This window comes from Pholis gunnellus, assembly GCF_910591455.1.
Source record: "Pholis gunnellus genome assembly, chromosome: 7".
Classification (NCBI taxonomy): domain Eukaryota; kingdom Metazoa; phylum Chordata; class Actinopteri; order Perciformes; family Pholidae; genus Pholis; species Pholis gunnellus.
The window spans coordinates 2567019-2583547 of NC_136533.1; the positions used below are offsets into that span (position 1 = coordinate 2567019).

A 16529-nucleotide genomic window follows, 5' to 3' on the forward strand; every position below is an offset into this window, starting at 1 on the left:
TTTCCATCCATAATATTTTCGTTTTGAATAAAATGTATATTTTTCTGTTTTGATACAGAACAAATACATCAGTGATTATTTCTCCGAGTGATTTTACAAAAGCTCTTTCCTGTGTCTGCAGCGACACCGTGTGGCCGCTCCTGAGACGACAGGAACATGGAAACAATAAGACTTACTACAAGGGAAAATAAACAATAAGTTTGTCGTCACTAAAGTATAAGTTTGATTTAAAAAGATGAATGTCTGTATTTTAACTTGTATCATTGATGTTTGTCAAGGGCACCGTCATTTTGAACAGGCGCTTCGTAGGACAGCTACCGGTGGGGGTCCTTCCACCGTCAACACCGGAACAGCACGTGAACAGTAAGCAACCCAGTTTGTAGACGGTTCATTGTCTGTAGAATGTGATGTGGCGCTATTGTTTTACATATATTGATTTATATAAAGATGTTTACATTCAACCTGGAGACATAAACTAATCTAATGTTCGACAATAAGCTCCGGCAGCCGTGAAATATGCGGTTTGTTGTGCACTCTACGCCAAACCCCGTTTTACAAGTGGTTTAAATCAGGTTACCCGGTGTTCAGCAGTATAACAATGTTTTACAAACAATTATCAAATATGTTGTGGATTCATTAAGATGCGCTGGTAAATTCGGCTGATATAGAATAAACCAAACACAAGTTATTAATGCTAAATCATGACTTTCTTAGTTGGTTAACAACACAGTCGTTGATAACGGTGGAACTTAATTTGGTTAAAACAATTTATTCCACTGAGAGAAGAGAAACCAGTAAGATGTTGCTGGTGTCTTACTCTGTGTGTGTGTGTGTGTGTGTGTGTGTTATTTTCATCAAAGGGGTCAGAGGTCAGGATGGGTCGTTCCTCCAAAGACAAGCGGGACATTTACTACCGTCTGGCCAAAGAGGAGGGCTGGAGAGCGAGGAGCGCCTTCAAGCTGCTGCAGCTCGACCACGAGTTCAACCTGTTCACAGGTGAGACACCTGAGACGACCAGACACCCGACGGGTCCCCAACGGGTCCCGCCTACACTACAGCCCCCTGAAAAGGGTGGAGCTGAGCCGGAGTCTGGGTCCTCTTTGGGCCCTTCAGGCTGTGTTCTTCTTCTGTCTTTTATTAAATGTCTGATTTGTATGACGGTTTTATTTTCCCTCTCTCAGGTGTGAACAGAGCCGTTGATCTGTGTGCAGCTCCTGGCAGCTGGAGTCAAGTCCTCAGTCGTAAACTCAGGTTTTTATTTATTCTTTCTCTATTAACCTTAAACTCACCTGGGCAGATATGAAATGGATGTTAATAAAGCCAAGAGTTAACTATGTCGCTGTCTTGTGTTTTTTTCCACTCAGAGCTCAGGAGGAGAAGGGCGACGCCGGTGAGGAGGTGAAGATCGTGGCGGTGGACCTGCAGGCCATGGCTCCTCTACCAGGAGTCACTCAGATCCAGGGAGACATCACCAAGGTGAGGACACCGTGGACGAGCATGCAGCTCTGATCGTCCTCTTGTCCACTGCGGGATCTTAACCAAACGTAACGGTCGTAACGTCTTCTTCTTCCTCTTCCTCTCAGGTGTCGACGGCTCAGGAGATCATCCGTCACTTTGAGGGTCAGCCGGCCGACCTGGTGGTGTGTGACGGCGCTCCAGACGGTGAGACTTCCTGTCCGTCCTCGCCCGTTCTTGAGGCTCTCCTTTTTATTCAGTCATTTTACCGTTCTTTCTCCATAGTGACCGGGCTCCACGACGTGGACGAGTACATCCAGGCTCAGCTGCTGTTGGCCGTGAGTACACAGAGGTGTGTTGTTGTTGTCGTTCACCTGTCGGTCTGCGACGTCACACTGACCCCCGTTTGTCTCTCAGGCTCTGAACATCACAACTCACGTCCTGAAACCCGGAGGGACGTTTGTGGCCAAGGTGAGTCCAGCTCTTGTTCAGATGATTTATTAACTAGAAAGGACCCAGTCGAGTTCAGATCTCCACCAGGTTTCATTTACCGTTTAAACGTGAGGCTGAAGCCTAATGAGAAGGCGAATAAACTGTCTCTGGATGTGGTTCAGTATCAAATAAAGGTTTCGCTCTTCTGGCTCAGATCTTCAGAGGCAAAGACGTGACTCTGCTGTACTCTCAGCTGAAGATCTTCTTCAGTGGTGTGACCTGCGCCAAACCTCGCAGCAGCAGGAACTCCAGCATAGGTGAGCCCCCCCCACTGACCAATCACACGGCTCAAACAGGAGACAAACTCCGCCCACCTGCTCATATAGTCATCTTTTATTCAACTTTTGTGCACAGAGTGCTTGATGAAATCATCTTTAAAAAGTATTAAATTGTGTCTATTGTACCACATTCATTACTCACAGTATCTGTCTGTCTGTCTGTGTGCAGAGGCCTTCGTGGTGTGCCAGAATTACTCTCCTCCTGACGGTTACGTCCCCAACATGTCCAACCCTCTGCTGGATCACTCCTACGGTAACTACGAGCCCGCGTGGTCCGTGTCTGGATATCTGATCCGGATCGGGAAAATCACAAGACCTCTAGAAGATAGAAACCACTTCCCTTCACTTGAGTGTTTGTTGACAAGTCGGCCGGCTCTGCTTAACTAATTCCTTTATTTTAAAAGACCCATAGAGAGGTGCAATATATATCTATATCTATATAGATATGTATCTTATATATCATGCTCATTATCTTATTTTCCTGTTCTGTCTTTAAAGTGGACGTCTCAGGGAATAAGACCTTTTAGCACATACAATATATTGATACCAAAGAAAGTTGCTGAACAGTGACCCCGTGTGGCCACAGGTGGTAATGAAGGATTAACGGTGAATCCTAAAACATGGTGTAACATGAGAATTAAGAAGAGAAGAATCGTAAAGTCAGTAATGTCAGAGACACAAAGATCACTAGCATGAGCCACCAAAAACTACTGCTCAGTGTTTTATATCGTCTGTCATTTTGAAAGAGGACGAATGCGTTATTTCTTATTTTAAAGGTTTGCATACCGGTAGTCTGTTGATTCACTGCGTGTCCTGGTTTTACTCAGTCTGGATTGTGGTCTCTGTCCTTTTAGATGTGGACTTCAACCAGTTGGAGGGTCCCAACCGCGTCATCGTTCCCTTCCTGGCGTGCGGTGACCTCAGCGCCTTCGACTCGGACAGGACCTACCCTCTGCAGGTGAGGAGACACAGGACTATCTTTAATCACAGAAACATGGCTCTTACATTTAAACTAGTGCAGATAATCCCTTAAAGATCTATTCATGTATCCCATAATTAACCCCAAATCCTGCAGATGTTTCTCTAAATGCCATCATGTCTGAGTGACAGATTTAAGAATCCCTTTAAATATTAATAAACTGAAACTACGTCAAATACTTCTAATTAACGTGTGAATCAAGGAGGAAGTGATGTACCCCTTAAAGTCTGTTTTCATGGATGAAGGGTGCATTATGGGTATTTTAAAGGGTTCTAGTTTATATAGTTAAAATGTTTTTCTTTTCATCACACCTAAACCATCGCCGAGCTGTTGCCTTCTTTCTTTCTTCAGCTGGATGCTGGTAAACAGTACCAGTACACCCCCCCCACCCAGCCGCCGATACGCCCCCCCTACCAGCAGGCCTGCCACCTGCGCAAGAACAACCTGCTGTCCAGAGAAGACGCTCCGTCCAACCAGAGTCAAGAGGAGGCGGAGCCAGCGGCCGAATCCACCTGAGCCGAGTTCTCGTTAAAGGAACAGTCCGGCATTTTGGGATCGTCAAGCGCAGCGACAGAACCAGAGTGTGCATTAGCTTAGCTTAGCACAAAGACTGGAAACAGGGGGAAACTGCTAGCCTTTTCCTTAATCCACCGTTGTGCTAAGCTAGGCTAAACACGTCACACTGTCCCAGATATTTTTACTATTCTGATTTCATGATTTTTATTTGTGGCAGATCCTTCCGTTCATTAGGCTTGGATTGAGGAATTGTAAACATTTTATTTAAAAAAAAATAAAAGTTATCTCTTGGAGGCAAACTGACTTATGTGGTTCACGTGATTTGTATTTTAAGAGTAATTAAACTGTTATATTTTTGTCTCTAAGCAATTTGCATTTTGCTGCTGTAGATGTTTACGGCTGTGCTAATTTTAAGTAATTTATATATTGTTGGTTAGTTTAATCTACAGCTGTGAGGACCACGTATCTCACATCTGAGATGTGAAAAGTACAATATGTACCTCTGAGATGTAGTACAGGAGAAGTATAAAGTTAAATTAAATGGAAGTACTTGTAAAATACAAGTACCTCTGATTTGTACTTGAGTCCAGTCCCTACTATTAGGACGTACTGCGTCTGTACGCGTTGACGTCATGACGCAAGGAGGACTCGCACAACCGCATTGTTGTTGGGTGAAGAGAAGCTCCGGGCAGCCGCTGAGCTCTGCCGCCTCTAACCGCTTCTAAACGGCCGTAATGAGCAGCTAAATTACAACCGATCAAAGTTAAATACCGGCTCCGTCGCGCTGGATATCTGTCGGTTGCTTCTCAAGTTTAACTCGGTTGAGCAGCGCGAGCCGCGGCCGTTGGACGAGCGGACTGAAAATGTGGATTTAACTGCAGCTTCGCTCCGCAGGGCCGCGCCGCCATTGCTGCCGTTTTTACAAGCTGAATTCGTGAAAATACCTTTGGTAAGTTCAGCCCCACTGTGTCCTCACCTCTTTAATATCACCCCCTTATAGTCTGGACTGGTTTACATCTAAAAACCAGTCCGTGCTGGTCTGAGAGAAAGCCTCCCCTTTTACAAATCGAGGCAGATTCATGTTGTGCTGGTCGCCATATTTCCTCCCCCCTTCAGTTTAGGTGTATTAATGCTAGCAGGCTAACGTTAGCCCCGGTTTGTGGACGGAGTGTCCTAATGCGTTTAACCGGCCACCGGGAGGGCCAACCGCCTGAGAGGAGGAGGGCACACCGGGGTGTTCTTTTCTTGTAACAGACCCGTGTTTGGTGCATCGCTTTTAAAGCTGTGGTGCGATTAATAACGAAAGATTAACGTTGTGGGTTCAGTTAAAGAGGAGCTAACGTTAGCCGGTGGGTAGCACACACACACACACACACACACCAGAGAAACCGAACGAGCTGCAGCTGCTGTTAGCCGATTATTTCCACCAACCGCCGTCAGCGGCTTTAGCCAGTCTCGCTGTCATGAGTGGCCGTGGAGGTGTGGTGCTCTCGGTGCCTTTCTTTCTTTCGTCCAGTGAACGTTATCGTTTCCGCCCCCTTTGCTCCCAACTACAGCCAACTGAAAACATGACCTCGTAAATGAATTAAAGCTGCACAAACAGACACACTATGTGAAAGGAGGACCGGTCTCATTTTTTGAATGAAAAAACATTTGTACATTAGCAGCAATGTAGCACAACACGGAAGCATCGCCGAATGTTGAATTGCAATGAAACTATTTTGTCCTTAAAATGAATGAATAAATAATCCTGATTATCCTTTTGACCATGATCGTGCAGCCCTCATACATTTAGCAGTTTAGTGTATTTTGTGACACGAGGAGAATGATTGAACACATTTATGTTCCCCAAACGTAATAATTGGGAAACACGTGGAACAGATATCAAACATGTTCAAACAATATCCAGGCCGAATGTGGTTAGATGAGACGTGTCTGTACCATGTGACAGACGCTCTGCATCAGTAATACATTCATAGTTTGATAGACCCGCAGAACAAGTACAAACCACTGGAAGTCTGTGTTCTGTGGTCCTCTCTGATTGAAGAGGTAAAGACATCCTTGTGTAAACACGTTAACTGCTGCATGATTGCTCCTGAAGGCCTCATTGAGGGTCAAGGCCTGGTAATGATTACTGCAGGTTCTGTTAGACGTAACGCTCGTTGCTTCACAGACTTAATGACTTTAAGAAATTGTAAGTCGAGTCTTTAACGCTGGCGTTTTGTTCGTCTGGTTCTCAGGGTTTTTACGGCTTCGAGATGAAGAAGAAAATTCGACATCACCGACCCGCGGTGCTGAAGAGAGATTCGTCCCCCATCAAGCCGTCGCCCAACCGGGAGACGCTGACGTACGCGCAGGCCCAGCGGATCGTGGAGCTGGAGGTGGACGGCCGCGTGCACCGGCTCAGCATCTACGACAAGATGGACGTCATCGGCGACGACGACCCCACGGCGCAGGAGATCATGGAGTGCAACAGCAACAAGGAGAACAACGAGAAGCCCCAGCAGGTCCTGGTGCGCTCCGTGCGCCTCAAAAACAACCAGCAGAAGAAGAACGCCGCGCTCATGGCCACGCACGGCAGCACCGGCGGCCTGTTGGAGCCAAAGGTCAGAACGGTTGAGTACAACCTGCCGGTGGTGCCCAAGAGGCCGGCGGCGTATTACAAATACACGGAGAGGACGGCGGAGGAGCTGGACGAGGAGGTGGAGTACGACATGGACGAGGAGGACTACGCCTGGCTGGAGCTCATCAACGAGAAGAGGAAGAGCGAGGGCGTCAGCCAGGTGTCGTTCAACCTGTTCGAGTTCCTCATGGACCGCTTCGAGAAGGAGTCGTACGTGGTCACGCAGGGCCAGAGCGACCTGCAGTCGCTGGTGGACGAGGACGCCGTGTGCTGCGTCTGCATGGACGGAGACGGAGCCGACAGCAACGTCATCCTCTTCTGCGATGCCTGCAACATCGCCGTGCACCAGGAGTGCTACGGCGTGCCGTACGTCCCCGAGGGCCAGTGGCTGTGCCGCCACTGCCTGCAGTGTCCGTCGCGGCCCGCCGAGTGCGTCTTCTGCCCCAACCGAGGCGGAGCCCTGAAGAAGACGGACGACGACCGTTGGGGCCACGTGGCGTGCGCCCTGTGGGTGCCCGAGGTCGGCTTTTCCGACACCGTCTTCATCGAGCCCATCGACGGCGTGCGCAACATCCCACCGGCGCGCTGGAAGCTCACCTGCTACCTGTGCAAAGAGAAGGGCGCCGGCGCGTGCATCCAGTGCGACAAGATCAACTGCTACACCGCCTTCCACGTCAGCTGCGCCCAGAGGGCCGGCCTTTACATGAAGATGGAGCCCATCAAGGAGGTGGCGCCGTCCGGCGGCTCCTCCTTCTCCGTGAAGAAGACCGCGTACTGCTGCAGCCACACGCCCGAGGGCTGCGACCGCCGGCCGCTCGGCATCTACGACGATCCCCATGCGAAGAACGGAGCCTGCCACAAGAGGGGCGACAAGAGGGGGAAGTCCCGGGCCAAGGGCTGGGCCAAGAAGAAGAGCAAGAGAGGCGAGCCGGAACCAGAACCGCAGCCCGAGACCCCCACCAACTCTGGGCCCAGTATCACCGCTTCAAGGTAGGCAGGCAGGCAAAACAGGACTCCCAGAATGCATCTCTCACATAAATTAATAGTGTTTTCTCGCCCAGGTCCACTCAGTTCCTCTTCATTGAGACCGGATGCCAGATCGAGATAAAAAAAAAAATGTATATATGATGTCCGGATCAGTAAGGTTTCTTGTTTCTGTTCAGGTCCACAGATTTGGAAAAGAAACTTTAGTAAAGACCGGGCTAGTTTCGGTAAGAAAACCACGACAATTTAAGTTCAGTAACTGAAGTATAATTCTGGTTTATGATAACCTGGGTCTTATTTTTGTAACAATGACGTACTTACCAAGTTAATATCTGTAACACGGTGAATGAAGGAGTCGTACGGGTCAAGAAGCACGAGCAGTCGGACCAACAGAAGCTTGTTCCTGCTCGGGTTCACCCCTCTGAAATGTAGCGTATTTATTGGTTAATATCTCCCTCTGCCTCCTCCTCCGTGGATCAGTTTCGACACCATCTTGAACCAGGTGGCGGTCCAGAGGAAGCGGGTGTTCGTGGAGCAGGTGCTGAGCTACTGGGTGCAGAAGAGGCAGTCGAGGAACAACGTGCCGTTGATCCGCCGGCTGCAGGCCAACCCTCAGCCGCCCAAAGTCAAGCAGATGGTCAGTGCTGCCAACACAGCGGAGCGTCGTCCTTTTAATGTCGTTCTTCCTACCACAACGTTTGTGTACGTTTCTTTTTCTGCAGGACCGTGCGGAGACGAACCAGGCGCTGAAGGAGCAGCTGAAGGAGTGGCACCGCCTCCGACACGACCTGGAGAGAGCTCGCCTGCTGCTGGAGCTCATCAGGAAGAGAGAGAAGCTGAAGCGGGAGGAGGTAGATCATCACTTACTACCTCACTGTTTCTAAAGCGCAAAGCTCAATTTAATACTTCAATAATCCATCATTATTCAGGTCAATGCAACCTGTGTTCACATTAGCCGTCACTCAGATCACTCTGAGCAGCATGTCATTTTATTTTGGACTTGCAAAAAGCGAGCTTTACGTTTTCGTAACTCGCGCTGAAGAACTTCCACATGACGATGTGTGTGTGAGACATTAATCATTTCTCGTACTAACTATTGGTGAAAACACACGACTTCAAAAAACATTCGCACAAAGGAAGCAACACAAATTTGTGTGTGTGTGTTGTCTCCTCAGATGAAGCTGCAGCAGTCGGCGCTGGAGGTCCAGCTGACCCCCTTCAACATCCTGCTGCGGGCCGTGCTCAGTCAGCTGCAGGAGAAGGACCAGTACAGTATCTTCGCTCAGCCCGTCAACAGCAGCGAGGTCTGTTCGACAGGAAACGTTTTAAATGTGTTAAATTCATTGTTTGACAGTTATAGAGAAGTCGAGTTAACTATTACCGGGCGCCAGCTGAAACCCTCAGTTTACCTTCTTATCAGTGTTTTTTTTTCTACTTCCTGTCTGTGTTTTAATGCACAGACCTTTTCACAATAAAGGTGAAACATAACAGAGAAATAATGTCTTCAATAAAAGCCAACGCGTCCCCTCTGTCTCCTGCAGGTTCCCGACTACCTGGACCACATCAAGGACCCCATGGACTTCTCCACCATGAGGAAGCGCATCGACGGCCACGACTACAGGAGCCTGGAGGAGTTTGAGGCCGACTTCGACCTCATCATCTTCAACTGCATGAAGTACAACGCCAAGGACACGTTCTTCCACAGGGCCGCCCAGCGGATGCAGGACCACGGAGGGGCCATCCTCCGCAGGGCCCGCAGAGAGGCCGAGAGGATCGGCTTCGACTTCCCCAGCGGGTTGCATCTGCCCGAGGTCCCGAAACTGGAGACGCCACCCGCCTTCTCCTGGGAGGACGGTAAGTCCATTGATTGAGTAAAGTCTCCAGAGTAGATCTCCTGTAGATAATCCTGTGACGATGTCATGTGATCATCTGTCTCTTCTAGTGGACCGGCTGCTAAGCCCCGCCTACCGTCAGCTGACCCCTCTGGAGGACCAGCTGAGGGAGCTGCTGGAGAAGCTGGACCTGAGCACGGCCATGAAGAACAGCCCGTCGCGCAGCAAGAGGCTCAAACTGCTGAAGAAGACCATCACGGAGGTCCGCAGCGAGATGAGCCTGAAGAAGTCCCTCCGGAAGCCCCCGCCCCCGGAGCCCAGTGGGACCCCCACGAAGGCAGAGGAGAAACCACTACCCGCACCCCCGGCAGAGCCTTTCACACCACAGGAGGAGAAGCCTCTGTCCCTGCAAACGTTAGAGCTGGTGACCTTACTGTCGCGGATCGAGGCCTCACCCGACCCGGAGCCGCAGCCCCCTCTGAAGGCCTCCAAACCCAGCACGGATCGTTCTCTCTCGGAGCTCGACGACACGTCTACCTCAGTGCCCACGGACGCACCCAACGGGCACGCCCCGGACCCGCCGCTCTCCAACGGCGTCATCCACGCCGACGCCTCCAGCACGGGCAACCGGCGGAACAACGTCCTCTTCCGCAAGTCCAAGAGCGCCAGCCCCCAGAAACCACTCAAGAGCCACGAGGCGTCCGCTGTGACGCCGCCTTCCCTGGGCGCCAAAACCTTCCTGTCGGTGGTGATCCCTCGACTGGAGACGCTCCTCCTGCCGAAGAAAAGACGACACAGCAGCAGCGCCGACGGCGAGGAGGAGGACGAGGAGTCGCCGATAAAACGCCTCGGCACAGGTATAAAAAAAAAGAATCTCCTCCAGGACGAAATATGAACTGAAATGTTGAAGAAATCATTTTAACGATCAGAGTACGAACCCTAAACTGCACTGTGACGCCTTTTCTGTGTTTTTTTCTTTCTTTCCCTTCAGGAATAGCAAACGGTTTCGTGGTTGAGGAGGAGGAGGAAATCTCACCGTCTCCCCGCCTGCTGGAGCCTCGCCGCCGCTGTGCCTCCGAGTCGAGCATCTCCTCCAGCGGGAGCGTCCTCTGCGGCACGAGGTGAGTGGAAGAGGAAACGTTCCGGCGCTGTGCAGCTCACCGATGACACAAAAACAGCTTTAACCATGATAACGCTCTACTGACCCAGTTAATAGATGAGAACTGGGAACACAGTGGCATGATGGGAATGACGCTGCTCTATACTGGAAGGTTTGTTTTGGACCCGATACGTTTTATTTCTTTATGTAGTACTTCTACATATACCGTATTTTTTAAACTGAACTTTCGTACTTATTTATCAAGTAAAACACAACAATACATATGAACTTGATGTCTATTTTTGTCACTTGTGGGTTCATAGGAGTCCTAAACAGCCTCTGGGCATCTATCGGTGACACTCGTTGTCTTTTTAATTCTCCAGTTCACTTTGTTTGGACGCCGTCTGATCATAAACGTCTCCGTTCATACTCGGAGCTCGCGTGCCGTCCGTGGAGACTCGCTCTACGGCGCTAAGCGAGAGTACAAACAAAGCTTAAGTCCCTCCCCCCTGCGCTCATTGGTCGATTACTTTTTCACAGAGCGGACTGATTCTGTCACGATGCCAATTGACCAATCAGTCAACTCGAACACGGAGGGGGCGGATTCAAAGGTCTGGACCCAGGCGACAGTCTGACCATCAATAATCAAATGGAGGATCATTACGTGTGTCATGCAAAATATAATGTTACAACAACAACAACAAAGTTATTTTATAAAAAGCAATAACATGAAAACGTGTTGATGTGACTAGAAAAGGACCAGGCTGTAATTCAGATGTTCTAGTTGTTGCAGGAAGTTCACGACAGCAGAGGCATGACTCTAAACGCCGTCCTGTGATTTCTCCTTCAGCACCGTCATCGTTTCTAAAAGCGGTAAAGGACGGTCGCCGGCGGCTCGGCGGAGCACCGTGGACGACAAGAGCACCCTGGGGACCTGCATCGAGAACGGAGAGTTCGCCAAAGCCGCCAAGATCTCGTCAGGTGAGCAGAGCAGCGTCCGCTCGGTGACACCTGATGGATGTGCATGAGACCGCATGGCACGCTTTGATCGGTCAGCTCTTCTCTCTGATTTACTGATTAAAAAGTCTGTTTGTGTGAGAAAAACAGACTTTAGTTCTTCCATCACTTGTTTCCCCACTGTTCTACCTGTGAGACCCAAAGAACAGTGAAGTTAAAGTAAAATCTTAAAATGAGAGCTCATCAAACCAGCAGCTCCTCCCTGGTTCTCAGACTGGGTTTTGGGGGGGGGGGGGGGCCTCAGAGGTCCTCGATAAAGTCAGCGGAGACTGGAAGCTGCAGGTTTCAGCCCTAAACAGGAAGTGGTTCAGCAACAGGAAACCTGAGAGGGACAAAGTGGAAGTGGAGAGAAGTCCGTTATTTTCTGTGTGGGTTCAGTGAATTATTGACTCGCATCATCACGACTCAACAAACGGGCAGATTATCTTTGGTTTCACATTAAAGTTCTTACTAAATACAGACGATTTTAACAGATACCTCAGGACTAGCCCCATTATGTTCCTGACTCAAATATATACACACATATATGTATATATATGTGTGTATATAAACCCTCAATAGGCCTCAGGAGTCTCGTCAACTGTTTATTTTTTAAAGTCGATCTTTAAAAAGCGTGTGTGTTTGTGTCCTGTGTGTGTGTGTGTGTGTTTGCATTATAAACCTCATAACCTGCTTATCGTTGTTCCTGTAGAGGTGTGGAAGCCCTCCGCCGCTCCTCCCTTTGTTCTGGAGCCTCTTAAACTAGTTTGGGCTAAATGTAGTGGATATCCCTCCTACCCCGCCCTGGTGAGTGAGTGAGTGCTAGCTAGCTAGCCCCCCCCCCCCCCCCCCCCCCCCCCCCCCCCCACCCCCCCCCCCCACACCGTGTCTCATTACCCATCAGCCCCCTCTCTGCCATCGTGCGGTGCCGTAGCTCGTGATTTGTGCTCGCGGCCATGCGGCAGCTTCCAGCTGGCCGATCACGGACTGCTTGGTGTGTTTGTGGAGTCGAGCGGCGTTCGCTCAGAGCGTCCGCGGCTCGACTCGGCCGTGCATGTGTGTGTTCTCTTGTGAGTGCGGGGCTTCTTCTGGAAACACTCCACACACACACTAGTTACTGTGAGACGGCGGCTTCGCTCAAAGTCTCCGTCCCGCTCTTCATTTGTTTGTGGCCGTTGCAGATCGTGGAACCCAGAGCGCGGAGGACGGGGGGGTCAGCACAAAGGGGCGGAGCTTCCCCAGCCGCCGTCGCCGCCACCGGACGTTCTCAGAGCCGGAGAGCGGATGCAGTTCAGGTCCGCAGAGAAACTCTTCCTCGTCCACTTCTTCGACAGCAAGCGCAGCTGGTGAGGAACTCACTGAAAGAGTAAAGTTAGAAGTTTTGTCTTCATTCAGCCAGAGAGAAAGAGCCGTAGTCATCTCATAAGCACGCTGATACATGTTTAATTATGCGTTTTATCTGTGAGTGTTGTGAGCTGCACATGCGATTCGTCGGGAACATGAACTCTTTGGTCCCACTGACCTCTTGTCCGCTCTCTCCTCAGGCAATGGCTTCCTAGATCCAAGATGGCTCCCTTCGGGGTCAACCGGGCGCTCGACAAAATCAAGCTGGCGGAGGCTCGCTCCTCCTGCATCCGTAAAGCTGTGCTGCTCGCCTACGAGCGAGCCATGAACCACCGGAACCGTGTCGGCGGCGAGGCCGGCGCCTCGGACTGAACCCCCCCCACACACACACACACACACACACACCACCTCTGAAACCCTCCCATCATCCCTATCTCCTGGTTCAGCCTTCTGTTTTCAACACAGTCACAAGCAGAGACGCTCATACGCACAAACAACCCCACACATACATGTTTACCATTTCCTGTGAACTGGAACTCCACGCCCCCCCCCCCCCCCCCCGTCGTCCAAAATACTGTAGCTGGTGACGTCCATCTTTGTTTTTGTCAAAGAGCTATGCAACGACTCAGTTAGCGGGTGCAAAACGTGGAGAGAAAATAAACCCCTGGGCTGTGAGAACTGAAAATCACAGGTCTGAACCTGTTGAATGTGTCGGATTTGACCTCTGACCTCCTTAAAAATGTGCTGCAAGACTGCTGCAACAATCTCACTGCCATGAAAATGTCCATCAGTGTGTGTGCGCGTGTGTGTGTGTGTGTGTGTGTGTGTGCGTGCGTGAGAGAGAGACTGTGTGACTGTGTGACTGTGACTGCAGCAGCTCCTGTAAATATCCTGTACAAGGCCCGACACTAATTTATTCACTCCCTCAGTTTGTTCTGGTACTCGGTGTTCAGATATTTATACGGTCGGAGGTGATGACCCCCCCAACGTGTTTCTGCTGGTGCTATCTCTACACAGAGACGATACAGACATGCATACTGTAATGAACATTTATATTTCTGCTCATTTTTTTAAACGGTTTTTGTAAGTTATTGAGTTCTCAAGCTTCAAGTTCTTTCGTCTTTGGCATTAATTGTTTTTGTCTCTTCTCTTTTTTTTTTTTTTTTTTACCTGAATGTTTTTACTGGACTATTTCTTTTCTTTTCTTTTTTGGTTTGTACATATTTATATAAAATCTATATAGATGCTCTCAAAGTTTAAAATGCCTAAAGTGCATCATTCACACCGAAACCAAAAAAAAAGAGATCTGCTGCCCACAAGTTTCCCACTACTGCGTTTCTTTTACAGTTTGTTTTTCAGCCTTTCTGTTCGTGTGCTGTGATGAGTTCCAGTCTGTTTGTCGTCACAGAATCATCTTTTCCACCTGAACTGAGCTACAGTCGGCTGTAGGAGGACAGAGAATGTGCCTGTACTAATTTATTGTAAAGCAGAAAATGTATATGCATTACTTTATAGAGAGAGTATTGTAAGAGAATACTACGGGCACACAGGGAGCCATATGTAGAGGCCCCGCCTCTTCTTCTGGGGTTTTATTTTTGGGGATTTTAGCGTTAAATCTGAGCGGTGAGGTGATAGTGTTTGATGTTTTATTTTGGCAGGGTAGCAATGGGTAGACTTCCTGTTTTGTTTGGCCCTTCTGGATGTGGATGTTGTGTGTAAATAGATTTGGTACTTTAGCTGATTCTCTGGGAAAAACCACAGTTATAGCCAACGGGAGCGGAAACCAGCCGACAGCAGGCGGCTGGGACTTTTATACTAAAACACTGAAAAATTAAAATATGTTATGGAATCACTGATTGGACGTGTTCTGGTTTTATTATTTAAAATTTTACACTTTTTTTTTATTTTGATTGTCCTGGTGTTTTATTTTATTTGCATTATTTTTATTACTTAGTTTTAGGTAAATTAAATGTATTTCCATTAATTATTTTAAAATATTTCATTCTATATATTGTATCTCTTAATTTCATCTGGGCCTTTTAATTTTATTTCTTCATCTATTATTGAAATGTTTTGGTAATTTTAATTTAATTCTATATTTTTTTCGGTTATACCAATTTTAACGTACTTATTTTGACGTATTCACAGGTGTAACTATAACATACTTAGTATGACATCATGCACTTCTAAATGAAAAGCAACTCCCTTCAAACAATCAGAAGTACTTCTATAAAGTAAAACTCTTTCCAGGTGAAAATAAACCCGGAGAACCCAGTTTAAATACCTCCTGAGGTAGAAAACACTAAACCTTCCCTCATGTCTAAGTGGCCACTAGGTGGCGCCGCTGTTCTGCCCGTGAAACAGCTGATGATGCAGAAATGAGGAGGAAACACTGCAGTGACAGTTTAAACTCAGTCGGACATTTTTAAACTACTCCTGCGTAGCTTTGGCTTTCATGCAGAGTACAAACAAATGTTTTCTCAAGTGACTGCGCAGAGCTGAGACACGCAGGACAGAGTATGTTTATGACGATGTGCTTCAGATCCGGTGACCTGTAGCCAAGATGCCATGTTTTTACTTTACGGGGCGGCTTTCTCTCTGCTGCCCTCGGATCAAACTTTGAGTGGAACAAGTTGCCTTTTCCTGTTCAAGTTGAGCCGGTTTAGCAGCTGATCAGAGCTCCTCCTGTTCGCCTCCCTTTAGAGATAAATCAACAGTCGTTTCTTCATTATTTCTCATCTAAGAAGAGGAAGACGAGAGGAAGGGAACAAACCAGCAAGTTCATCATCAACAAGGGGTCGACTGCAGACCACAATATCGGTGTGATTCTGTCAAGCTAAAAAAAAAATGAAGCCAACGCGGTAGTGCTAAAAAACTGCAGTTCCTCAAATGGCCACTTGAGGCTCCTAAAGTGAGTCAATCCCCATAGGCCTCCATGTTTAAATGCCCAACTTTATAGCAGAAAATAAACATGTTTATAGCTAATATCTCCGTTCATGACTGCATACAACTCTATGGGGGTGAATTTGTATATAACTCACTGCAAAAGCTGTTCAACACCTGGCTAATGTCTATAAATGTGAGAGGCGTGTCCTGGACGAGCATGCGTGTTTCAGACAGAAGAATTGTTGCAACCAGCAGGTCGAGCACCCTGGATGAGCAGCAGAACAAAGGACGGATGAGTGATTATTAAAATCTGGAGCTGCTGTTGGTGCTGCAGCATCCCTGCAGGTCCAGTGTTCTCAGCCTTGTATCTCGTGAGTGTCTGTGAATATTCCGCTGATGACTCAACATGTTCCTCTAATTAGCAGCATATATTTCGGGCGTCCTGAGCTCGTCGGCCGGCTCACCACACACACACACACACACACACACACACACACACACACACACACACACACACACACACACACACACACACACACACACACACACACACACACACACACACACACACACACACACACACACACACACACACACACACACACACACGGGGTCTCTGGGGGTTGAAATGTCTTTGAAGTTGGAGATGATTATCCAAAGCGTGCAGAGGTAATTAACTGTGTCCTGCTCATAAATAAACACATTTCCTCTGCACACACACCATTAATGCAGCAGACGCCGCCGGAAAAGTGTTTGTTGCAACAACAAAAAAAGAAAAAGCTCAACAACCTGCAGTTGAATCAGCTCGCATCGCTCGTCTTCTGTGCAAAAGAGGTGTTTCTATTATTTTGTCCACCTTATTTATATCAATGGTTAGACTAAATAACAGAAGCGCCTCTCTGTAGAGTGCAAAACAGCAGCACTACATCCTCCTAAATCATCATAAACTGAACATCAAATCCTTGGTGAAGGGAGGATTTATCACAGGTTTTATCACACTGCATTGGTTTTGGCTCGTGGACCGACTGCACAGGTGTGAAGCAGG

General features: G+C 48.4%; 3 protein-coding genes across 3 annotated transcripts in view; all 3 read left to right on the forward strand.

Moving 5' to 3' along the window:
• LOC306698478 (E3 ubiquitin-protein ligase TRIM21-like) overlaps window positions 1-16529 on the forward strand; it is a 281779-nt gene that overhangs the window by 251561 nt on the left and 13689 nt on the right. The window lies entirely within an intron of this gene.
• ftsj1 (FtsJ RNA 2'-O-methyltransferase 1) lies at window positions 331-4008 on the forward strand. The gene is made up of 11 exons (XM_079162829.1): window positions 331-363; window positions 861-996; window positions 1182-1251; window positions 1365-1476; window positions 1584-1662; window positions 1741-1793; window positions 1873-1926; window positions 2102-2204; window positions 2395-2478; window positions 3080-3183; window positions 3556-4008. Exons 2-11 carry the CDS (start codon window positions 876-878, stop codon window positions 3718-3720), a joined length of 945 nt encoding a protein of 314 aa, XP_079018955.1. The 5' UTR covers window positions 331-363; window positions 861-875; the 3' UTR covers window positions 3721-4008.
• LOC306698463 (bromodomain-containing protein 1-like) lies at window positions 4402-14454 on the forward strand. Its single transcript, XM_079162765.1, has 11 exons — window positions 4402-4669; window positions 5961-7333; window positions 7808-7964; window positions 8050-8178; window positions 8503-8631; window positions 8869-9181; window positions 9270-10016; window positions 10151-10280; window positions 11109-11239; window positions 12436-12600; window positions 12799-14454. The coding sequence occupies exons 2-11, from the start codon at window positions 5979-5981 to the stop codon at window positions 12924-12926; spliced, it is 3384 nt and encodes a 1127-aa protein (XP_079018891.1). The 5' UTR covers window positions 4402-4669; window positions 5961-5978; the 3' UTR covers window positions 12927-14454.

What these genes read in the sequence shown, in the direction of transcription:
- ftsj1 (XM_079162829.1), top strand. Translation starts at nt 876, where the DNA reads ATGGGTCGTTCCTCCAAAGACAAGCGGGACATTTACTACCGTCTGGCC. An exon ending in CGAGTTCAACCTGTTCACAG is followed by an intron (nt 997 to 1,181) that starts GTGAGACACCTG and finishes TCCCTCTCTCAG; the next exon opens with GTGTGAACAGAGCCGTTGAT. An exon ending in GAGGGACGTTTGTGGCCAAG is followed by an intron (nt 1,927 to 2,101) that starts GTGAGTCCAGCT and finishes CTTCTGGCTCAG; the next exon opens with ATCTTCAGAGGCAAAGACGT.
- LOC306698463 (XM_079162765.1), top strand. Translation starts at nt 5,979, where the DNA reads ATGAAGAAGAAAATTCGACATCACCGACCCGCGGTGCTGAAGAGAGAT. An exon ending in CCCAGTATCACCGCTTCAAG is followed by an intron (nt 7,334 to 7,807) that starts GTAGGCAGGCAG and finishes TCCGTGGATCAG; the next exon opens with TTTCGACACCATCTTGAACC. An exon ending in AGAAGCTGAAGCGGGAGGAG is followed by an intron (nt 8,179 to 8,502) that starts GTAGATCATCAC and finishes TTGTCTCCTCAG; the next exon opens with ATGAAGCTGCAGCAGTCGGC.